General features: G+C 34.5%; 2 protein-coding genes across 2 annotated transcripts in view; both read left to right on the forward strand.

Annotated features, from left to right (window-relative positions):
* The window catches only part of LOC117422567 (centrosomal protein of 128 kDa-like), a 42,696-nt gene extending 31,510 nt beyond the window's left edge, over positions 1-11,186 (forward strand). The window contains exons 19-24 of the mRNA XM_058992181.1: positions 2,378-2,427; positions 3,562-3,585; positions 7,420-7,497; positions 8,943-9,056; positions 9,225-9,333; positions 10,286-11,186. Coding sequence (XP_058848164.1) covers positions 2,378-2,427; positions 3,562-3,585; positions 7,420-7,497; positions 8,943-9,056; positions 9,225-9,333; positions 10,286-10,383 — 473 coding nt within the window. The 3' untranslated portion in view covers positions 10,384-11,186. The remainder of the gene's footprint in view (positions 1-2,377; positions 2,428-3,561; positions 3,586-7,419; positions 7,498-8,942; positions 9,057-9,224; positions 9,334-10,285) is intronic.
* Positions 11,187-15,526: 4,340 nt separating this feature from the next.
* Positions 15,527-19,142, forward strand: LOC117424881 (type II iodothyronine deiodinase-like). The gene is made up of 2 exons (XM_034905282.2): positions 15,527-16,456; positions 17,107-19,142. Exons 1-2 carry the CDS (start codon positions 16,196-16,198, stop codon positions 17,665-17,667), a joined length of 822 nt encoding a protein of 273 aa, XP_034761173.1. The 5' UTR covers positions 15,527-16,195; the 3' UTR covers positions 17,668-19,142.
* Positions 19,143-25,592: the final 6,450 nt, after the last annotated feature.

Consider the following 25,592-nt stretch of genomic DNA (forward strand, 5'->3'; position numbering starts at 1 on the left):
TTGTATCTCTTTGGCAGTTATCCTTGGTTCTTTTTCTACCATTCGCACTATCCTTCTGTTCAATCTGGGGTTGATTTTCCTCTTGCGGCCGCGCCCAGGGAGGTTGGCTGCAGTTCCATGGACCTTAAACTTCTTAATAATATTTTCAACTGTTGTCACAGGAACATCAAGCTGCTTGGAGATGGTCTTGTAGCCTTTACCTTTACCATGCTTGTCTATTATTTTCTTTCTGATCTCCTCAGACAACTCTCTCCTTTGCTTTCTCTGGCCCATGTTCAGTGTGGTGCACACAATGATACCAAACAGCACAGTGACTACTTTTCTCCATTTAAATAGGCTGAATGACTGATTACAAGATTGGAGACATGTGTGATACTAATTAAAGAAACTAATTAGTTTGAAATATCACTATAATCCAATTATTTATTATCTTTTCTAAGGGGTACCAACAAATGTGTCCAGGCCATTTTAGAATATCTTTGTAGAATAAGCAATAACTCATCTCTTTTTACAGCTTCTTTGCTTTATTCTATGACATACCAAAGGCATGCAAGTATACATGATAAAATAGCTTTTAATTTCATCACTTTTCAGGAGGAATGAAGCATTATTTCAATGAGCTGTAAGGGTACCAACAAATTTGAGCACGTCTGTACCCTTATAGTATTTTACGCCTGTAAACAGCAATGTATTTACATTTAGAGGGTGTAAGTTATTCAAACTCTAAAGCAATTACAAAAGCCACAGATTTACATTATGCAGAACCTAAAAAGATTTCACTGCATTTATTCTGTTGTGTATTTTTATATAGCAAATCTGAATATATAATACACCAAAAAAGCTTTCAAGTGGCTCAAATGTTGATTTAATTTAGCACACAGTAGTTTTTTTGCAGAAACACTGCATATTGTTTTCTAAGCTCTATTATTATAAGAGAAACAACAATTTAAAATTGGCAGCCTCACATTCATGCCTCCCAGTGGGAAATTAGCTTTTTTTTTTTTTTTTTCATCGGTCATATAGTTTGAACTGATGTAGTATCATTCAAAGGGGTGGAAGTACTCTCTCTTTTTTTTTTTTAATTTATTTTTTTTTAGCCCTTTTGATATGGAATGACCGCAGAGACTGTCCTTGGGTTCCCAGGAGACTTCAGTATTTTCTCTTTGCAGATAATAAACGGGTTTAGAAGTCACTGTCAGTCTGAGTCCACTCTCAAAAAAGGTTTGCAACCATCTTGCAGTAACCTTGCCAATGAACCTGGATGTGATTGCTCTGCACCCCAGCAGGTTGAAGTCTGGGCAGTGTAGACAGACAAAGACATATTTTTAAATTAGAGTGAGGGGAAAAACTAGCTAGATTAAGTTCCTTAATATGTGCCTCCTATTACTCATCTTTTGAATATATATGTATGCAACAAGCAGATTTTTTTTTCTTTTTTCTGAGGAACCCAGTTTGTTTGTGTTACTGTAACGATTAAAAAACTGAATAAGATTCAGCATACTCATGATCCATTACCTCGAACACTCAATCAAACTATGAAGCAAAATTTACACTAATTTACACCCCTCCAACGTTTGCTAAAATTGCTGCACAAACTACAATGATGCCACTTCTTTATTCATTTGTAAACCGGAAGGTGGCACAGCTCGTGGTTGCTGTATTATTGTTAATACACATTTAGAACTTCCAAACACATTTTCAAAATGCTTAAAATTCTTTAACAAATAACGAGTGCTAAAATGCCAAAGGAAACCGTAATGGTAAGATTTGGTTTCACTTTTTGTGTCCATTTTAACATTTCTCTTCATCTGGTGCTAATTTCCTAAAACAAGATTCACTGGCAACTGGTACTACCCACTCCCTAAATAATATCACTGGGCAAAAGTGTCACATCAGCATGAAGTAGTTGCAAGTAAAGGGCAAAGGTCACATTGAAGCGTGTAGCAGTCTGGTATCAGCAATTTAAACTCAAGTTTGAAATAACTGAATGTTCTTTTAACAGGCCAATATTTACTCTTTCTGAAGTTAAATTTACCACCTGAAGTGGGATTGTTAAGCAGAAATACATGTAGTTTCCCCACACCCCACCAATCCACCTACATTTTTTTTTAAATAAAATAATAAAAATACTCATGTTTAAAATGAATTGTTAAAAACTAAACATCTTTAGCTTATTCTCAACACTTATTCAACTGTTAAAACAAACATTGCTAGATCTATCATTTATGTCTGTTGTGGCATATTATAACAAATAATATACACCAACACTCTACATATAAGGCTGTAATTCTATCGAGGGTTTCTGGTGACATAAAGCACGAGAGCTCTCCTCTGCACAGTTGGGTGTACATTATGCCTTATAATATTTTTTTTTTAGATTTACTCGAGAAGACACGTGGAAAAGATGAAGAGATGAGACAACTTCAGGTGAGTTTGTATTTTATTATTATTTTATTTTATTTTATTCATTTAGTGTTTGACTTTGCTCCTAAAAGCTGTCTTTTATAGTGCTTTTTAATGTTTTGATAAAATATGATTTCAGGCAATATTCTATTTTGTTTTGTTTTAATAAAAAAATGATCAATTTTTCTTTTAATTTTCCACTGTATCATTTTGTAACGAAAACGTTTTACTGCAATAGCACAGTGATGTTGTTTTGAGCCATATCTGCAAGTTCTATTGGAACATCTGTGGTTATGGTGTTGCACCTGCCAACTGTGTTGTATAATTAATTACTCCCTAAAGATGTTGACTTGGATTTTAATCAAGAGAAAATGGACTGTTTAAGCTAGTCTGCCGAAACTAGTAATTGTAATTATGAGTCCAGGGTGGAATTTCTCATATGTGCTTACATGAGTGGCAGATAAGGAACAGAAGTTCAGACAGCTCTTGTATATCATTACAAGAAGAACATAATTCACTCTGAAAGAGTTCTATTTATGAAAGGTTTAACCCCCTTTTTAGTTGACAGACTTCAAGTTTGACATTCTAATACAACCACCAGTGCAGTCAATTACAGTGTATTAAAAATGAATTATCATTGCTCTTTCCCATGTGAATCATGAGCTACATTGTAACTAGCCTCTTTATGTAAACATTTTATACTGGAAAAGAGAGATGAGGTGACAGGCTGGCCTAAGATGACACCTTTCAGGGGATTTACAGTATGTTCAATGTGCACAGCATGTCTAGGTTATGGCTCCACATTGATCTCAAATTAAACCATTGAAGTTGAACTTGCCTGTTTGACACCTTGTGGTTTTAATTGGTAATTGATACTACAGTACTACAGGTTCAAATCCCGGCTCAGCCACTGACTCATTGTGTGACCCTGAGCTCTGTCTTTCGGGTGAGACATTGTTGTAAGTGACTCTGCAGCTGATGCATAGTTCACACCCCCTAGTCTCTGTAAGTTGCTCTACATAAAGGCAACGTATTGATTGTAACTGTACTCAATTCTTATTCAAATCCCTCAGGACCACAAAAATTCCTTTTAACTTTATTGGAATAACAATGTTAAGACTTATATTAAATAACTTTTTTGTCTCTTTCTTGAAAAAGGACCGAATTGTGGAGTTAGAAATGGTAAGTGTTTAAAAAGCTGCATGCTGTTAACTGCCATTACCATTTAAGAAGGTTAATCCTTAACAGGTTTATTTGTGTGATTTTAAAGTATACAAATACATCAACATACCTTGCTTGCAGTACACTGAAAGAAGATTGCCATTAACCTTTAAACACAGCAGTAATTTACTTAATGGCTAAAGAAGGTTTATCACTAGGTACTTTAAAATGCTACAGATAAGCTGCTTTCAGACAGGTGCATACATTCTAAACTTGCTTCATTTAAAAATGGTTATCTCAATCTAACAGATCTTCAGTAACCTTTGATGCACTTTTATAATGAATTCATTTTCTCTTCATTTTTATAATAATTCACTTGGGAATATAAACATGCATTTAAGTACTGGAGATGTTCTAAATGTAACTGCTTTCTATCTTGTTGTGATAAAATGCACACAGAGTCAGCAAGAAGAGATGGATTTAAAAATGAATTCTAGATGATTTTACACAGGTTGTATGACATTGATTTTCAGTGGCACACATAGCCTCTACAGGACCACTACACTGCTGAAGCTTATAGATCCATAGCAAATATAGATAATCTAGACCAGTGGTTCTCAAACTTTTTGGATTGCACCCCCTTTTCTCTTGTCTGTGGTACTTGACGTCCCCCTACACACACATGTACATATACCGGTAAAAAACTAAAAATCAACATGCTACTGCCATCTCTGTATGTCACTGCTGTGGGTTTTTTTTTTTTTCTTCTTTTGCACGAACCAGCCACCGATCCATCACAATAAGAGCCAACTTAACTTAATACTGCAAATAACAGTTTACCAATTGTGTCCAACGCATAATGTGCACACCATATAGTATGCCAATAAACAATGTACTTCACCAGATGGCAGCAGACTTTGTCCAATAATATGCACGCTTAAATAAAAGGCACCAGTCAGATGCACAGCACCATCTATAAACTTTGACATGCCAGGAGATGCTCAGCAGTAAGATATGTTTCTGGTTAATATATATATAGAGTTAATATATATATAGTTACATTACAAACAAAACGATGGTACAGCAATAGGATCTAAATTAGGAATGCATTTTGCCAGTACATACATGGGGAAATGGGAAGAACAATTACTTAGAAAATCGGAAAGAGAACCTTTAGAATACATTCGGTTTGTAGATGATATTTTGGGGGTTTGGACACATGGAGAAGAGTCTCTTTTCCAGTTTCATAAAATGGCAAATGAAATACACAGTAATATTTTCATGGACCTTCGATGGACAAGGAAAGAAATAGAATTTTTAGATACTATAGTAAAACTTGAAGAAGGTTCAATTGAGACTGACCTCTTCTGTAAACCTACTGACATGCACCAGTATTTACACATGTCCTCTACACATCCGATACACACTAAAAGGGCAATCCCAAAGGGTCTAGGAATAAGAATACAAATAATATGCTCTAAAGAAAGTGACTATGTAAAACAAAGAAATGTATTAAAAACAAATCTTAAAAAAAGAGGATACAATGAAAGAATTATAGAGATGGAGTTAAGAAAAGTGGATAAACTAAAAAGAGATGATCTACTAGATTATAAAAATAGAGATAAAAAGGTCAAAAGAGTCCCATTAGTAATGACTTACTCTAAACTTTTGCCCAATATTTCTAAGATAGTTTGGAAACACTTGCGGATTCTACATAATTCAGAAAAAATAAAAAAAGTATTTCTTAAAGCCCCAGTTGTAGCATTCAATAGAGAAGCTAATTTAGGTGATATTTTAGTTCACAGTAAACATAAAAGAATAATTGACAAAATAGGTTCTACAAACATGTGCACCAGTAAATGTAAAGTGTGCAAATACATAGACAAAAGTAAAAATATAATTAAACATAAGAACACCACATATCCACTAAAAACTAATACCTACTGTAAAAATAGCAATGTCGTTTATGGAATAACCTGTGAAAAATGTGATGAAATCAAATATGTTGGAGAGACTGGAACTACTTTATATAAAATAATTCAGAACCACCTTTCATTAATTAGAAATAAAAAAATGAATGAACCAATAGTACAGCACTTCACCAGTCAGGGACATTACATAAATGATGTAAAGTTTGTAGTATTAGAACAGCTCAAATTAGACAATGCGACATATAGAAGAATAAAAGAAAGTAAATGGATAAATAGACTGTACACAATTATGCCAACGGGACTCAACAGAAAAGAATGAACTAATTAACTTCAATAAATATATAACATTTAAATAAATGAACAAAATTAATTCAAAAGTTGTGCATGCTGATGCGCTGGGGAGGCCAAATCTAGACTGATCCTTTGAGCCAGCATTGCATGATATAATAAAAATATAAGTTTATATAAAGTAGTATTAATTAGAATTAATACAGATTCAAAGATAGAAGTAAAAACGTTATATATAAGGGAAAGTGTGTTTGAAAACAAACATTGGAGGTATTTATAGGCTTTTTGATGCCATGGTAACCACACATTTATTTCTCTTTAAATCTAATGTCTTTGTGATGTAATTCACTATGTAGCTAATGATGTAACGATCTACTGTTTCTTTCTATTTTTATGTCATTTAAAAAATACATAAATTCATGACCCATCTCACACTCCCCCAGGATACATTCTGCACCCCACAGTTTGAGAAACACTGATCTAGACAGTGAAGGAATACTTTATTTCTGCTGCATTTTGCTAATATTTAATTTCATACCTTTTCAATATCCTATTGTGATTCTCTGTTTGATTCTCTGTTGTTGTTTCTGCTTTTATCACCATTTGCTTACTATTCTATCAACAAAAACAAAGTAGAATGTGTTGAACAAATTCCATCTGTAATATCTAACACCGAATGAATTATCAAAGGAATGGATTACAGGGCTGAAATAACCCATTGTTTCATTTCAAAGGCATTTACATCTTCCATAACAGAAAGCCTATTCTGATTCCACAAGTAATATAGTTTCAATATAGTGTTAAGGTAAGATGCAAAGCCATTGCCCTATGAAGGCACTGCGTGGTTTATCTACAATTAAGGCAGCAACCCTTATCAGTAACCAGTTGGTTTTGTTATGCAAGAAGTCATAATCGCCAGACAGATAATACTGTGTACTCTGTGTGTGTGAGGCAGTGTCATTCCCTTTGCTAATTCATGTAATGTCTTTTTCAACACAACCACTTTCTAGGAATTGCATGACTGGTATTCCTTAGTAAGCAACTTTGTTTTTTTTTGTATGGGGTTACCTAGCATACATTCCATTACATGTTAACTGGACTCCACTTGCAAAATACTTTTGTGTTTGTTCAATTTAATACGTGGCTTGGTCTTTAAGCATGGGTTATTGGAATTTAATCACGAAAAAAGTTCAGCCAAAACAAAAGCAAATAACCACAAATATGGCCTTCGTTTTTTAATCAAGTTTCAGAGAACTGTTGCTCATGCAATGTAGGTTGCCAGACTTTCCTTCTAAACTCATGTTTCCTCAGAAATTAAAGAACAAACAATCCTGTTCTGTCTGACCAAACTCTTTGTTTGTTTTAGTTTATTTGTTTCATCTGCTCATTGTGGAAATTAGGCAAAATTCAGCATATGTTTACAAAAACAAAGTTACACCAATTTTTCTCTTTTGAAATAGTCCGTTTCTGCTTTGAAGCGTGAAGATTGTCACTGCGTAAGATTTATTGAAAAAATACTAAACACTAACCTTAATACAGGTTCATGATCAGTAAACGCATCATGATTTGACATTTTATTGTGATATGCATTACACATCGTCACAAAATGTACTTCTAACCTTTTTGTTTTTTCTAGAGTACCCGGTTAGCTCTGGACCATCTGGAATCTGTTCCTGAAAAGCTCAATCTGTTAGAAGACTTCAGAGACCTGGAAGTAAGAAGCTGTCAGCAGCGCTCATTTACAAATATTTTTTTTTTCTGTGCAATTTTTCTAAAACAACATTTCAATTAATGTAAGGATGGTTTATCAGTATAATGTATTCTGTAAGCAGATGTCATTTTTTAATGTTTTTTTTTTTTTTTTTTTTAGTAAATTTATATTTCATTAATTGTATACTATACTGTATTCTCTAGCTGCCCCTAATATTTAGTTTATTGTCTGTTTAACTATTCCAGACAATGTGCTTCTGAGAAGACTCCTCAAGGCTGATTGTGGTGCAGTGACGTGTGGAATCATCCGTGTTGCACAGGCTTCACTGCACAATGATTCAGTCCACAGTAGAACACTTATGCATCTCCACCTCACTCCCACAACCAGATTGAGCAGTCTTTTCAGAAACATGTTTGCTGGCAAATAAGGATCTAAGTAGAAACAACAATAGAGAATCATACAGAACACACATTAATACTATATTAAACAGATAATAAATACAAGAACATGTCAATTATATGAAAGTATCCCTTAAACCCATTTCTGTTGGACTTGTCCATTTCCCTTACAATTAGTTCATGTCAGTGTTAGAAGTTGTTACTTTTTGATCTGGCAGATTTAATGTTATAGATAAGTGCTAATCCTTATGAAATCCTGTGCATAGTTGGCACCAGTCGTATGCAGACAAATGTGTTTGCTTGAACCATGTAACAGATAAGAGATTTGGATCAGATTCAAAATAAAATGTTGATGTGGGGTGTAATGTTCAAACACTGTCTATTCTGCATAGCCTTGGAGCTATTCTGATTCTGATTAACTAGTCTGCACTTAGTATCAGGACCTAATTACAACTTCCTACTCTTTACCATAGTGATAGAAAGCAGAATGCATATAGACACACACATTGAATTTATGGAAGTAATGTCGAGTGCAATCTTTTTTCAATTATTAAATCCATCTAACACGCATTCCTTTTTTATTATAAACTATGGCAGTCAAGAGACCAAAATACAACCATAGTTTTGCAATTAAGTAAGGCTGTGTTTTTTTTCACAGATTTCACGATTTCCGTGACATTTACCCATTGCCGTGTAATATGTAGTTCCCTGTGAAAATCCCAGTTTTTGAAAGAATTGTGTAAATATACATATTTTTTATCACTGCCTGTTACACTGCATTTAGAAACATGGCATCAGGTAAATGTTTGCACACACTGCATAGAGTGCATGATTTCTTTAAAATGAAAAAGATACCAGCTGCATCAAAGATCGGAAATATTTCTGCTAAAGATCGTTCTGTCCAGTACAAGAAGGGGACATTTCACATGCCTGTTGTTGTTATTATTTTCACTCTACATATATAAGTATATATCAAAATGGGAAAATGCTTTATGCATTTGAATCATTTTTGCGATGTATAATAAACACAACATTGCTCTTTCTTTCCAGGATTCACAGAGACAGAGGGAGATGATCGAGCAGAGATATGCTAAATATAAAGAAATTGTTGGCACTTTGCAACATCAGTTGGAGGAATCAAAAAGAAGAATCCAGGAATATAGGGTTAGTGTATAAATACTGTCTCCCGTGGACTGTCATAATTACAAACACTAATACATACACAATCATAGCATGCTACCTCTCTATTTTCATTGTAAATATAACCTAAAATACACTCTAAGCAGGATTGACTAATATGTTATTGAATGGTTTAATGTTCCCTGTATGCAGGACGTGAAGATGGATGCAACATCTCAAAGTGCCCGTCTTGCCACTCTCTCTTCTTCAATACGAGGACAAAATAGCTTCCTGTCCAGCTCCCTTCTTACAGACAACACCTGTGAGTAGAATATTGAATATTGAAGTTCATTCTTAATGTTACTATTCTCTGGTAAATTCAAATTTTAGATTTGGTATCTGTAGTAGACTGCCCTACATTTTTTACATTTCAGACAGTCTGGTAATAACTGCTTATACCACTCTGGTCATTACATTTTTGTTTGTTTATTTTGTTTCATTGCGCTATACTGCAATACAATTATACTTCAAGGGCATTCTATATACAAGGCAACATCATTCACGAAATACCACATATTTGAAGATGAATGTAAACTAATACTTAGATGAGGAATCATAAAGTCTTTACAAAACAGAGGTCTGAAGGATGCAAACAGTAATCGATTTTCATAGAGTTGGTGTAGCATCAGCATATTTTTATTGATAACTTATTTAAAGCAAATGTAAACATTTGTGGCATAAACAAGATATGTCATGAAAATCCAACCCAAAGAGCTCATTCTACAAATTGTATGTCATGGATTTTTTTAATGACATGTATTCATTTGTGATTGACAGAAAGATACAAATGAGTAAGATATTGTTCAAATTTTGTTACAGTAAACATTTCTTGATATTTTTTAAACCGGTCTTGACATCTTGAAACAGTCTTCTGTTTAAATTAAAATCGTTCTCCACAACTATGTGAAATAAAAAGAATAGCTGAAGTTTCCTACAATTCATAGTTATCACTGCAAGATTAATATGCCTCCTGGACTCCAGACCAGTTGGTTTGTTGATGGAAGCCATTCAACACATACAGTCAATGGCTTTCTCTGTTCTGTGGTACAATTCAATCAAACTTCCTAATTTTCTATACAGGAGAAGTACACTGCCAAAATACACTTCTATAGCTTTTGTATTTGGCAAGATACAGCCATTGTTTTTGTGTGTGTAAATGACAATTTTAATGCCTTCTAAAAAAAAAAAAAGATTTCTGTATCATTTTTCCACAGCACCACACAAAAGAATGGCTTCACCTGATTTTGAAACCAGCCAGGACAACTGTTTGACTAATGGAACAACATCTCATAAAGACCAAAAGGAGATTTAGTATAAAAAGCCTTTTTAATAATTTAAATGATAGCTACAATATTTATACTACATTGTATTTGAACTTTTTTATTTAACCAAAATGCAGAAGACTAATGCCACAGTGCCTTGTTTTTTACATATATATTTTATATTCAATTTTTTGCTACAAAGAAACATTATACAGTTATATGACAAATTGCCTTTTTACAGTAATGACCAGGCACGAAAACAAACACTGACTTGATAGTTTTATAACATTTTTTTCTTGTAGAAATGCTAAAAGAAATAGATTAAAGTAATAGATTAAAATGTTTGAAGACTTCTTGCCAATACATTTGTCATTGAATTTATTACATTACCTGTATGTTTCATTTAGTAGTTCTGAATTTAGCACTATTGCATTATGAATGGTATTTATTACTTGAAAATCAACTGTTATAAAATGAAGTCACCTCAAGTAATGCCTCTGGCATTACTCTTTATTGAAATCGTGCTTCCATATTTTATGTGATGATTATGCTATTTCCATAATTGGGTGTATTAAGAGAGATGTTTTTACAGTTTAACTTCACTGGCATTTACTGTTTTTTACTTAAATCAGATTAATGATTTTATATTGGGTTTATTTGTGTTTATTTTCTAAATCCAGAAGCATTTGAAAATTCAGTAAATGTGTTTATTTATTGTAGTGTTTATAATGCTCTGATTCCTGCTCCAAAGACAACCGATTTTACTGTCTGTAAAATGTATGCTATCATGGGGATTGATTTGAAATTTGTATTACGTTTGGTCATGTGAAATGAACTTCCTTAGTTTCATCTTTTTAGCTGTTCAGTCCTAATCCTTTGAAACACTTCAGCAAATTGTTCCCAGATTACCGATTTTAAGAACTGTGACGACTTGGTACTTCTTTGCTATTTCATAAATGTAGCTAAAAGTAAAAATGTCATTGCAGCTGAGAGACACAGTAAGAGTTTATAAAAGGCATATGAAACTTACATGTTATGTATGGCAGCCACACATTGTATTTCTCTAGCAATCATAATCGCTTACAAGCTCATAGGAAGCTTAAAAAAAAAAAGAAAGAATATGTTAAGATGTTAAAAGAAGAGCATAAACCATAATAAGAATTGGTCTGTAATTGTACTTTAATAGGGCTGCGCTCTAAAGATTTTATCGTAAATAAGCTTAATTTAGATGCATACATTTAACAGTACAAGTTAACATCTGTAGTCAACAAAATTACTTTTGCTGTTTAGTACCCCAGCCATTCTGCAAAATAAATCATGGAACTCAAATAAGATCTCTTAAATTATCTCATATCAGGGATTTAGTTGTGGGGGTTGAGAAATAAAGTACTTTAACTGCATATAATAAAATGCAATGTTCAAAATGTTAACCCCCTATTGAAAGCTGTATGTTTAAAGTATAGATGGACTAAGCAAAATACTAGCTGGAGTTGTTTATATAAATATGTATATATAGAAACAGAAGCTAATATTGTTAAAACCATTTAAATGGGGACAACTCCACCTAGATAGTGTTGGCCCAAACAGTCCAAAGTCCTCTCCAAGATCAAATCTGTATAAGCTAGTTTGATCAAGTCTATAGATTTATGTTCATCCATGCTAATTAGTTCTAGTGTAAATGGTCCTATTTAAATAATATAAATACAAAACTATCGATTTGTACCAAATGTAAATATTTAATATTTGTAAATTGGTATGAATATAGCAACTGATAAACAATAGCAGACCTTCTCTAAAATGAATCCTGTTTAAACCCTGAACAGGACTACATGGAGTTTAGTCAGTTATATAAAAATGTTTTATTCATGACAGCACTTCAAAACTCCATTAAGATGCTACTTCCTGTGGTTTTACATGCTGTGGCTTACTTTTTTATAGTTTAAGATGTCAAAGTAAAAGAAAAAGTAATCTAGCAAAGCCACTCTGTGCAGCCAAGTTGCCAGCTATTATTATTATTATTATTATTATTATTATTTATTTCTTAGCAGATGCCCTTATCCAGGGCGACTTACAATTGTTACAAGATATCACATTATTTTTACATACAATTACATTATTTTTTTCACACTATTTTTTACATACAATTACCCATTTATACAGCTGGGTTTTTACTGGAGCAATCTAGGTAAAGTACCTTGCTCAAGGGTACAGCAGCAGTGTTCCCCACCTGGGACTGAACCCACGACCCTCCGATCAAGAGTCCAGAGCCCTAACCACTACTCTACACTCCACAGCTAAAGGGGTACAATTTGTCAGTCGTTACTGTTGTAGGGTTAGGATTGGCATTTTAAAAATCTGATTGTTATGAAGTACATTTATTACATGTCTGAATAAAGTTTTAATCACTCATGAGTATTGACAGGCTAGATCTGAATGGATCATTATGTGTTATAGGACATTTGGGAGCATTTGAAGTTCAATATTAAATGGTTATTTTATTTAACACTGAAATGCTGTGTCTGACACAACTGATGCTTGTATTAAGTATACCTACTGTAGCTTGCTCTTAGATGTTGTGGGGATTGTACTGTGCAACACAAAAACGGAGGATGTAAGTTTTACAAACATTAATGCAGTGGATATACTGCAAATACAATGTAAAATGTGTGATGCACCAGTAAGATGAGGGAATCATTACAATGAGGTCATAAAAAAATAAAAACACAGCTGTTAGTTGGTTCATGCTCAGCTTCATACATGAAATGTAAGGTTACCAGATAATTATGGAAATGGAAAACAAGTTCAGAAAGAGTTTGTATGAATAAACACAAGTGCATCACATTACAGTTAATAGATTAGAAACAACATTGCATTTATCTGAGACCACTCGTCCTTTCCTATCATTAAATAATGTTGGGAATGGGATTTAATTGGGTTTAGTGAAACACAAGCTTCCTTGAGAAAGGTATGAACCATACTGAAACGTTGAGCAGCTGGCTCTTCTGAGCAAAAGGAGATGTGTATGAAAGTTTACACAAAAATGTTATAATATATACACACACACATATCTCCTTTTGCAAAATGAGACCGTTGCCCAAAACACATATTATCTATACAAATAAAGATACATTGATAAGAGTTGAGGATTATGAAATATTTTATAGCAACAATCAGATAGTTAGATATCTACTTAGAAGTAATTTAACAAGGAAAATATTGTAGTTGCTGTTCTAAAGAAAAAAATGCACTTCATTTCTCAAAGAATTATTAAAATATGAAAGTTTAAGTATGAGACTTGAGATAGTAATATTGAATACAGAGGGCTCCGTTTTAAGCAAAATGCGAAGGGGCATTTTCTAATTGGAATAAATCTCAGACAAACTTCAACAAGATGCTTTTTAATCAATGTCTGCAAGTAACTAGTGGGGGAGCTTTGGTGAGAACTGCCATTTCATGCAGTTTGGTCAGTTTTCATTTAATATATAATAATAGCACAACAGTAACAGCATGATATTCACACTGGTATGAGGGGGAGCTAGATTAAACAAAACACTACTCCACACCCACTAACATATGTACCATTCCTAATTAAAAAAAAAAAAAAAAAAAAAAAACACAGAAATTATCATCAAAATGTCCATGCTCTCAGAAACCAACAAACCCCACAATTAGGTTTCAAAAACATGTTCCAGAGCGTGGTTGGAATGAGTTTGTGAAGTTCATAGTAGACATACTGTACATTCCTCAATACTCTTTATAGTTATAATTTGAGGGGAGGCAGTTGAGAATTTTTTTTTTTTAGTGTGTTACATTTGTTTTTACATGCAGTACATACATAAACATATTCACACAAAAACACAAGGCAGCTCAATTAAAATGTACTGTGAATCCACATAGTGGGTAGTAAAAGGTTATTATAGAATCACCTAATCACCACAGAGCAATACAGCGTTGCAGGTTGAGTCACCAAACAATGGCCAACACCAGCAATCTATTGCTGATGCTGAATTGGCTGCTTATTATGTCCACCATTAGTCCCGACTCCATTGGCAAGCTAACACACAGATATGGCATACAGCTGTAGCAGTGCAAAGTAGATAAATGAAGAGACTTTCTAATGACCCTATATGGAGTAATGATGTTTAATATAGTGATGACACTGCCCGAGGGCAGGCTGGTAAAGTGAGAAGTTACCAAGCATTTCATTGAATGTCTTTAGCCATGCCACAAATAACAAGCATCCATGTGTGTGCAAATGTTTCCTTTTTATCAACTGAAACCATTTGCTCTTTTAAACGGAACTCATTTTTAATGTATATGATGAAACATTACTATATCGGTAAAAAAAAGAAATGGCTAAACTTTTAATACAATGTATGCAAATCTAAGAAGTGATTTAGAACAACAACATGCTTTAAAGCATGAAATAAATAAATAATTTCACATTACTTGTTATGCCTACAGATGGATTTTAAAAGATTTTGTTAAATCCTGTTTATCCTAATTCGTTTGAGGTAATAACCAGTTGTCATTACCCTGCTGAATACCCTGGCAGCTGAGGGTGAGCTGGTGACGACCAAGAGAAAAAATGGTAGACTTTACAGAAACTATATCTATTTAATAATGTGTAGATCAGTGACTGGTGAAACAGCTAAACAAAACAACAACAAAAAACAACAATTAGCTTGAAGAAATAGCAATATTAAAACACGCTTTTGACTTATCTGGCAATCTCAACTTAAACTGACACCTGGCACTGGAAGGTCAGTATTATTATTATTATTATTATTTATTTCTTAGCAGACGCCCTTATCCAGGGCGACTTACAATCGCAAGCAAATACAAATACATTCAAGTGTTACAATACAAGTAATACAATAAGAGCAAGAAATACAATAATTTTTTTCAAGTGTGACAAACCACAATTCAATAATACAGCAGATAATAGTGATTGTTACATCAGTATATGATTAAATAGTGATAGTTACATCAGGATATGATTAAGTACAAAATACTACAGGTTAAACACTTGGCAGATTACAATATTCTGAAGTACAGGATTAAATGCAGTAAAATAGGGGGCAGAGAAGAGCAAAATAAAGCACATTTAAATGAAGGGTGATAGTGTCCCAGGATACAACAGAGGAGTTCTACAGGTGCTGTTTGAAGAGGTGAGTCTTAAGGAGGCGCCGGAATAGTGGATAAACTTTCATTAAATAAAATAATAAAGTGAATTCAATGTATTCGAATAAAATTAAAACTGCGTAGTTGATAGCTTATTCTCTTTACCCTTTAAACTACAATTGAAGATTAAACGTGGATAATCTTACTCTTTTAATCAACCAAGAAAGGGATTTTAATTTCTGCGTCATATAAACGTCAATCCTGTCAGTCCCTTTCAAAGGTGCATAAGTCACTGCGACTATTCCAGGAGTGAATGAATTTAACAGAGACAATATAAAGTTCCACCCTATTGTCTCTTCTATTTGTTTTATACTTGTCCTAGCCAAAGAAAAGCTTTCAGCGTTGACGTCATGATCTTATTCAAGATAAGCCTCGGTGAATGATTTACGCACGGGATATAAAGAGCGGCACCAGACAGAACTAGAAGTCCTGATATTGACAGACTAGTAGCAAAGTTTGAGTGGACAAAAAGTTATGATCCGTTCACGTTCAGCAATCGCTGATTTTCAAGAAGTTACTCCTTCAGAGATAACAGCAATTTTTGATAACCACACGTTTCGATGAGGTCTGTGAAGGCATTCTATTAAAAAAAGGCATCGTTTACTGAAGGGAGAAACTTACCAGTAAAGAGAACATAAGACAATTGAAGATATTGCATGGGTTTACAGAAATGAAGACATGAATATAAATTACCTTGATAGAAAGTTAAAAGAACCCACCATGGGTTTGCTAAGTGTAGACGTGCTGGTAAGGCTACAGATTTTGCCAGGGTTCTTCTCCAATTGCCTGTTCCTGGCGCTGTATGATTCAGTGGTCCTGGTGAAGCGGGTGGTGTCACTCCTGAGCCGCTCTGGTGCTGGTGGTGAATGGCAGCGCATGTTAACATCAGCTGGGCTGCGGTCTGTGTGGAACAGCTTTCTTCTCGATGCGTATAAACAGGTAAACGGATTTAGAAATTATTGTAATTTTGGAGAGCACTACACGATTCCATGTACTGCATAGCTCATATTATTCATGTTTTAAGTTGTCCCAACTTTACAGTGAAGAATACCTTATGAATGTATCCGTGTAAAAGTAATTTACTAGTTACAGATGCGTGCGTCCCATTACTATGGTAACGGGTGCTAACAGCAATGCACATGCTTTAATTTTAAATTGCGCAATGATCTCTCTGGTAGAGGAATTACATGAGAACGACACTAGGTAAAACGTTTGTCTTTCAGACGCTGTTTCCTTGGTTGTGATTACGAGGTTGAAATTGATTACAAGTTCTGTTATAGAGCTAAATTATTATAGCTAGACATCAGACACAGCAGATGGACATATTGAATAACCCTAGTCTGCATATCTCTATTGTAAAGTTGGCTGAAAAGTGGCACATTTCAAAAAAAGGCAGCAATTTAATTAGAATATACCCAGTTGCATGAATTGAACCGTTATTGTTTGCACTAGCTAGAAGTTCATTGTTGTATCATTGTTCGCAGGTGATCTGTAGCTTTGCACATGAGGTCGTTTAGACATGCTCAAACAGATCTGATATAGTATGTTAAAAGAATATAACAAATCACAGCTTGCTCTTCTTTTGTAAGGTGAAGCTGGGTGGTGAGGCGCCCAATTCCAAGGTGGTTAGAGTATCGGGTGCAAGCAGCAGAAGGAAAAGCTTTAGCGGTAAGAGCGGAATGGAATGCCAGCTGCTGGATTTTGAGTCTTCTGACCGTCCTTTGGTTGTCAACTTTGGCTCTGCCACCTGACCCCCATTCATCAGCCACCTGCCTGCGTTTAGGCAGCTGGTTGAAGAGTTCTCTGATGTGGCTGACTTCCTGTTAGTCTATATCGATGAGGCTCACCCAACAGATGGCTGGGCAGTTCCAGGGATGGGGTTCAATTCTTTTGAGGTAAGGAAGCACAGGAGCCTGGAAGAGCGTTGCCTGGCTGCCCACAACCTGCTGGAACGCTTCTCTTTACCACCTCAGTGCCAGCTGGTGGCGGACTGCATGGACAACAACACTAATGTGGCTTATGGCGTCTCATTTGAAAGAGTGTGCATTGTGCATAAACAGAAAATTGCCTATCTGGGTGGGAAAGGACCATTTTTTTACAATCTTAAAAAAGTAAGGCATTGGCTTGAGCAGAACTATGGGAAGCGATAAAAAAATTGACATATTTCTAGACACAAAAGGAGAAAAAGGAAGTGAGTAAATGTAAAACCCAGAAGCGAAGGTGTAAAGATGGTTCAAACCAAACAATTCTCAGAACTTAAATGCTGTAAACTGACAATATCAGTTACTATTTAACAAGGTCTGGCTGATTACATAGGATTGAACTTGTGGAACCGATCAGAATGTCATGTTTAAAATTTAAAAAAAAATGCTGTAAAATTTAAGAAGCAATAAAGCAAAGCACACCAAATAGACAATTTAAATGTTTTGATAACAACAACAACACATATATTTTAACAAAAACAGAAATGAGAGCATTTGAAACCAACTTTTATAAGTTTAATTTATTTTTATGAGATGAAAAGTTTATATATTTTTGTGTCATTTTTACATTGTTGTGATATATGTAGTGGTTATGTGCACCATGTATTACATCTATCTTGTATTACATTTATTTAAAAATTAAATAATTTCTTATCTAAATTCAATAATATAGGTACACAAACTTTGTAGTACTGTTTTAAGATGCTTTTTTGCACATGATACATCTGTTTTGATAATATGATCTCCCAACATACCAGCAAAATAGTTCTAAAGATCACCTTCGATATTAATAAACCATTGTTTTTATTGATTAACACGCAACAATTCTATTTACAATTTATGTCATGAGGCCAGGAGAAGTATTTTTGGGATTAGCAAAAATGCACAGCGGGTACTGAAATTACTGAATTAAACTGGTAATGTTTGTAATTAGTTACAGAGCTACTATGTGCAAAAGTAAGCATGTTTTTAAGGTGCTGAAGCAGAAAAGCTACACATTGCTTTTAGTGTTGGTCCCACATCTACAGACAAGGGTTTGTTTTGGGATATTGGTGTGTGGATGAAGATCACTCACGAAAGGGTCCTACAGCTCTGTCAGTGATTCGATGTAATCACACCTTTTCTCTTAACATGAATTCATGTCTGTTTTTGTGCCAATATAAAGAATGTATGGCTACTGATTTAACTGAATTTAAAAATATGTAATGTAATGTTGTGTACAGTGCTGCTTATTATTTAAATAAAACTTTGTTGTTCAGTTTTTTTTTTTTTACTAAATATTATTTTATCACACAGATGCTTAACCTTGTTACTGCTCAGTCAAATTGTCATCTGACTGTACCATATTTTCTGGTCCTTTCTTATATGTAATTGCTGATTGACCAGATTATGTAATCGCCCTCAACTTTCAATCATCACTGCATGTTCTCCTAGGGGAGAAGCAGAAGTGTGTGTATGCAGTATGTGGGTGTGTAAAAAAAACAGTCAGGTTACACCAGTCCCTTTCCTGAGGTGTGAGGGGACAAGTGTCCCTACCTAATTATATTTGTGGAACATTAAATGTAACTTTCATTCAGGGGAAAGACACAGAGCAGCACAAACTAGAAAAACAACTTGGATACGTGTGCTGGGAAAACTTCTAAACCCAGTTCAATTTTCAAGAATCTAATTCAATTTGAAACATATTAAAAGCTGCTCAGTCCAAATCCATCGGAAGACAGGCACGAGGCAGTCATTTTAATCAAAAATGCAAGAAAAGCAAAATAACCTTTTTATTTTTGTTTTATTGTTATAAATGTGTAGTTTAGAAATGCAAACAATTTATACCGATGTTCTAGGAGTCTATTTGACAAAAGTCATCTATTTAAGTTTTTACAGTTTTTGTTGACTTTCAAACAGTTTTATTGTTGTACATACATACATACACCGTATTGATTTGTTGCTGCTAATCAGATTCAGTATTTGAAGATGATAACTTCCACCCTTCGGTTATGGTCAATCCGACTAAATGGGCAAGTAAGAATGATCCATTGAAGAATTGCTGCATACCCTCACGAGTCACATGCCTGTCAAGTGGGACATGCCAAATCCAATTGCTCTGCTGTGTTCCATCTGTTCAGTCTTTAATAGTACTGCATGTGTCATTTAGGCGATCTGAACTGTGTCTGTTTGTGGAAAAGAAGATACATTACTGTACAATTAGACCATACACTGAATTGCCAATACTGTATGTTGCTATAAAAACAGATCTGCACATTACATTATGCAAATCAGGAACCCTATAGTTAACAGAAGCATTAGTAAATGCAAAGGTACATATAAGCATACAATTATACCAGGAATTATTACTGTTTTTGTTTTAAACAACTGGAATTAAAACCAGTACTGCATTAATTAAATCATTTTACAAAGCTGGCCATTTTTAATGTTGTCATCATGAAGAAGGCCATCTGTGTTCATAACAGCTGTGTTTTTCAGGATTGACAACATCTGTCACTATAACTCTGAATCAGTTTCTAAAGAGATATGCAAATGCAGATGTAAAGACCTGTCTTACGCTCGTCATTCTGAGAGCAAATCATTTTTAGTAAAGCAGAGGTGCATACTTTCCTTCATGCACACCAATAGTTCAGCTAGGCAACAACATCGTTTTTTCAATGTAAAATCTTGTTCAAAATAAAATAGTTTTTTTAGTCATATGCACTTGTTTGCTTACAGTAGCTATCTTCTGCATCAATTTTCCTTTATATGCTTTAATGGTTTTTCTTAGGAGTTAATGTGTTCTGTTTACAATAGTAATCCTTTTATAGTTGGAACAGCTTAGTCTCAAAGTAACATGACACAAACTTTTATGTACAATTAAACGAATGGCACTATCTAAATTCCTGTTAACATTACATATTGTGTTAAGTCAATAAACTAAGTAAGTTTAAACTCCATTTAGATTTTTTTTTTTCAGATTGTTATATGGTTAGTTTCACATTCCTCGCTCGACAAACCCTTAATGCCAGCTTGTGTGTTTGTGTACGTAATGCCACTACGTACACTGCTGTGCTACATATGGCAAGAATCTGGTTCTATGGATTTGTAAGTTACATCTTGTTCCCTAGACACACAAACCAGGAAAATAACAAAACATCTTCACTCATAGGTAAGTGTAATGCTGGCTTGTCATAGTGTAAAAGTCACCTTTTAATGTGATACAGTTCTGTCGTGCTGTGTATACTGGAATGATCCTGATTCTATCAGTTACCCGTTTCTTGTGTTAGTGGCATGTATGCTTAACATGCCTAGTTTTATTATTATTACAATTCAATTAATAATATAAAGAAGTTTAAGAACTCAATTAGAAGCATAACAAAAAACCTGAGCTCTAGCCCATGACAACATCTGCTTTTTTACATGATTAAGCTAAGAGCATCATCAATTTTGGATTGTGTGTACCACAGTAAGAGACTGGCAAAATATGCAGTTAACTTACTTATTTGTTGAAAATATGAAGTATAAATGATACACTCCTTTATGAACAACGACAAATTGGTTTTAAACTTAAATCCTGCTAACAATTGCAGTGCTAACTGCATGGATACAATTCATCCAAATCATGTCTGTCTCGAGTTGATGACAAGAAACGGTTCATGGTTTATCTTAGTTGGAAGCACTTATCACATATAATCTTATAGGGACCCCTAGTGTTGGATAACCAAATCTCTGACTACAAATTTATTTATTTATATTTTACTATTACTGTTATACTCTTAATGCCAAAATGGAAAGCTCCATGTTAGTTAGGCTAGGAGAGATTCTAACATTTAAGAAGAAGAAATCTGTGAAAGGATTGGCATCTTGGAATATATTTCCAATAAAACAGTCATGTGCACGAATGAAGCTCATTCTTCAGTATTAAGTACAAGCTGTTCTTTTCAAGTCAGTTAACTTTTAATATGTATTTAAGTACCTGCGGATAAAGAAATATATATAAAAAAACTGATAATCACATGTAATATCCAAATATTATTATACTGTCAACTTACTATTTACAGTTAACACTTATGGCTTGTGTCATCCCTTGGGCTTCTCTATGCTAACGGGTTGCGCTTGACAATTGTTCTTTAATAGTAGAACGTGCAAACTAACACATTAGCCTTAGAGTAATGTCATCATATTCTTTTGTACACGGTCAAGTTTTGTCTAAAATTAACTTTACATTTTCTGGAAAACAAATGGACTGATAACATATTCAAATTGTGGGGTTTACATGGATTCTTTACACTGATTCTTCACCCAAAACCACTCCCACTTCAAAACAGACTGAGGCACAAAAGTCACTGAGTACTGATTCCAAAAATCCCACTTTAGAGACCAGGAAGTATTGTACATCAAGATAGGAGACACCAAAGATCCAAGGAAACTGACCAGATCTTTCAGCAGAGATTACGAGGCAGTAAAGAACATTTAGATGAGAATGAACACCACCTGTATTCCCTGGCATTTAACACAATAGACTTGTGCACATCTTTTTACTTCACATACTAAAGATCATCGCCTGCAGAATTCTTGGAGCAATGCTTCTCTTAACGTTGTATCTCCTTTTACAGTAAGTCACAAATGCACTCAGATATTTAGTCATGCCAACTCCCAACATCAGTCCTTGCCCTCCTGTTCCCAAGGAGACTGAAGAATACTTATTTCTGAAGCATCAGAGGTAAGGCTGGAGTATCTTAAAATATAACTGCAGCTCTGCTATAGAATGTTTTACTGCCTGATTTATGTGTCTTCTTGCTGTTACTCCAAAGGCACACTTTTAAAATGTTTATTGGAATCTGCTTCATTTTGAAAAATGACTTTCCATTTGATCTGTTATAGTTTCAGATCCACAAAAGGATACGTCCAGCAACATAGATGATACGAGATAAACGTTCACCATTAACTACCATCAAAAAGGTATGGCAGCATGTGCTAAATAAAAGTCATTATCAACTCTACATAACCCAGTGTTAACCCAATTGTTCAGTCGATCAATTACAGTAACAGTAATGCAATGTTTTATACCAACCGTATAAGAACTAATGGTTATATTGATCAATATGTGATCTATGATCTTACTTCAGCAATTCATTTGTACCATATCTATTTGTTGATCCCTCTCTCTCAGATAATACTGCGCACATTCATTTATCAAGGAAAAACCTTTCTTAAAAGGTGTATGCACAGAACATCCTTCACATTTGCCATGGGGCACTTGATAAGATAATAACTGCAACAGTTCATGGTGTTCTTGCTATATCTGCAATGAATGGAAATCAATGTCGACTTTTCTTAAACATAAAACCATTGATCACTAGCTTTAATAAACAAGTACAGGCATACTTGAGTGTACATAGTCATCTGCACTGAAAAGCTATTTATTGTACCATAAACATGCGAATTACATAATAAAGAATAACACTTCCCATATCTTAACAGTCTGCTAGATACTTGAATATCAGTAAGGAGTCAAGTCTCACTGCTTTCTTGTTCTGCTGTCCCAAAATAACACCATTATGTCTATGTCTACAAAAAAATTATCAAAGGCAAATACAGTGCTCCCCCTTTATAAGACGACCCTTTATACTGCGGAACAGGTTATAAGACCATGGCTCCCATTTGCCCAATAATGCCATTATACTAACACTAGTATTCTTGTTATAAGGTGGAACACAAATAGCACGGTGTCTTAACTATGACTCCCGAATATATTGTTATAAAGGAGGAGCACTGTAGTACTTTTCAAAGACATGAAGATAAAGTGTCTTTAAAATACGACGCCTGATTGAGGAGACCTTTAGGGTTTCTCAAAAAGATATATAAAATGTGAGACCTTTCTTGTGGCAGAATTAAATTACTATGAAAAAAAAGTTGTCTTGGAATGGTAATGACCATTTATTACATTCACTTTATGTAGTTACGGGGCACAGCAGGAGGCCATGGTTCACATTCATCTCAGGAGAAATGACTTTGGTGGTTTCAACATAGTACCAAAGGGACATTAGTACCCCTCCCATCATACAATTTTGCACAATTGAAAATATCTGCTCAAGAAAAGCTCCACTACTGAATGGCATGTGGTATTCAGGCCAAGATCAATGTGTTCTTGCCATGCTTTCATGGTGCATGGCACTTTCTTGTTTCCTCACATTTTTTAGTTTTTACACGGAACTCACAAAAAAAGAAATATATTGTTTATAACTGTTGTAAAGATGACCTGTCCTTTGGAATAATAACAGAAGATAACAGACATTTCTTGCACTCCATGGGACCCACAGGCACAACACCGCTCTTCTTTCTGAGAACTGGAAGAAAATTGATGACACATAATTGGAAAAAAGGAAGAAAAACACGTGATCAAACAGCCCAGAATTGTCTCTTTCTTTGTCAGTAGTTTCCACAATGTGCCAAAGACGATTTCTCTTACAAGAGACAAAAAATTAACTGTACTTCATGCAAACGGTTATTGACCAGAAGAAAAGGGAAACAAGTTGAATAAAATAACTTCATTTTTACCACATAAAAAATGAAAAGGTACAGCATCTGTTATTTCCCAAGAGAAAAAAAAGTAGATGATTATTTTTACAAAAAGATTTGCAGGAGGCTAGAAAGGTGTCAAAACAAACAATACCGGAAATGAAGTGGATGACCTAGTAAAATGTTTTATTTTAAGAGTATAATTAATGGTAAAAATACCATGTATATTTTTAAACTATGCTTATGCATTGAAATGTGAACAGGTGTCAAGTGTGTAACAGGTACTGTACATTTAACAAATGTAAAATGTGACATACCCTGTAAAGATGCATTGCCAGTTTTCACCCACACTGCCCAACCAGAAAAGCTGAGTGTTCCGTCTCGCCTTTGTAATGAACTGCATGCCAAGGTGACACTTATAGGAATGATAGGAAACAGTCAACAAGTGAATAAATGACTTATTTAATCAAACCCTTTGAAAGCCATTTACTTAGTGACCCAAATCAGCTTTTAGAAAGCTTTGCAACCTAGTTCTTATTTTGCCCCTTTTGAAAATCATGCTGTGTGTGCCAGCTGTAACAATGGTTTGGTGACTGGGTTTCTGGTCCGCAAAGGAATAGGAACAGGATTATAAACACTTAATTCACATTGGTCACCAGCAACCTCCAGATTATATAATCACTTTTAATGACATTTGATCACATAACCGAAGTCGGACAAACTACAGGTGAAGAAATGGCTTCAATACAGCAATAATTCCAGCATAGCTTCCTTCATTCATTTAAGCACAGGCAGTCCATTTAATCTTTGGCAGGCTGCTGTTGTTATTATAAGACTCTATGTTCTGTTTTGTAGAGAAATAATAACAGGTGTCCATTTGTATGCGTTTAAAATACAAAGTCAGGGGCTATGTCGTGTGGTGCAAGGTTTAAAAATCTATTTTCTTGTAAAGCTGCCAAGATGCTTCTTAAGCCCTGCTTGAGCTAGGTCCCTAGAGGGCGCTCTTTCTCTCATCTTTTAACATGGCATTTGTATCTAAAATGCTTGAGGTAGCCCATGGCATTATAGCAAATGATTGAGAGAGTGAGGTTCAGTTGCTAATTCCCTGGACATGAGTGACAAATGATTCAGACTCAGTAGCACAGACTTGAGAGGCATTTCCCTCATTACATGTTCGGGTATGACCAGAGAAATACATTAAATTGAATGAAGTGTATTAAACGGAAATTAAATGGATGAACTTAAGCAGGGCTTCCATACTGATTCCTGATTTCCTGTGAATGGTTGACATTTGCTGTAGCAGCGTTCATTTGGCATATACAGAACTGTCCATTTATAACAGTTGCTTCCTTTTGTTCTCTGATCATGATAATACATCTGAAGCTACATCAATCTTTTTCTACAGAACCACAATAAATATATTCACTGTGTGCTATTAAATTTTAAAACAAAAACATGGCATTTACAATATCAGAATGTCTGTGTATTCCCTTGACAGACAACATGGTAACCCACTGGTTACAAAATACTGTAGATGCCACTACTGACAAAAAATTTATTGTAATAGTAATGGCATTTTAATTTAAAAA

This window comes from Acipenser ruthenus, chromosome 18 (assembly GCF_902713425.1).
Source record: "Acipenser ruthenus chromosome 18, fAciRut3.2 maternal haplotype, whole genome shotgun sequence".
Taxonomy (NCBI): domain Eukaryota; kingdom Metazoa; phylum Chordata; class Actinopteri; order Acipenseriformes; family Acipenseridae; genus Acipenser; species Acipenser ruthenus.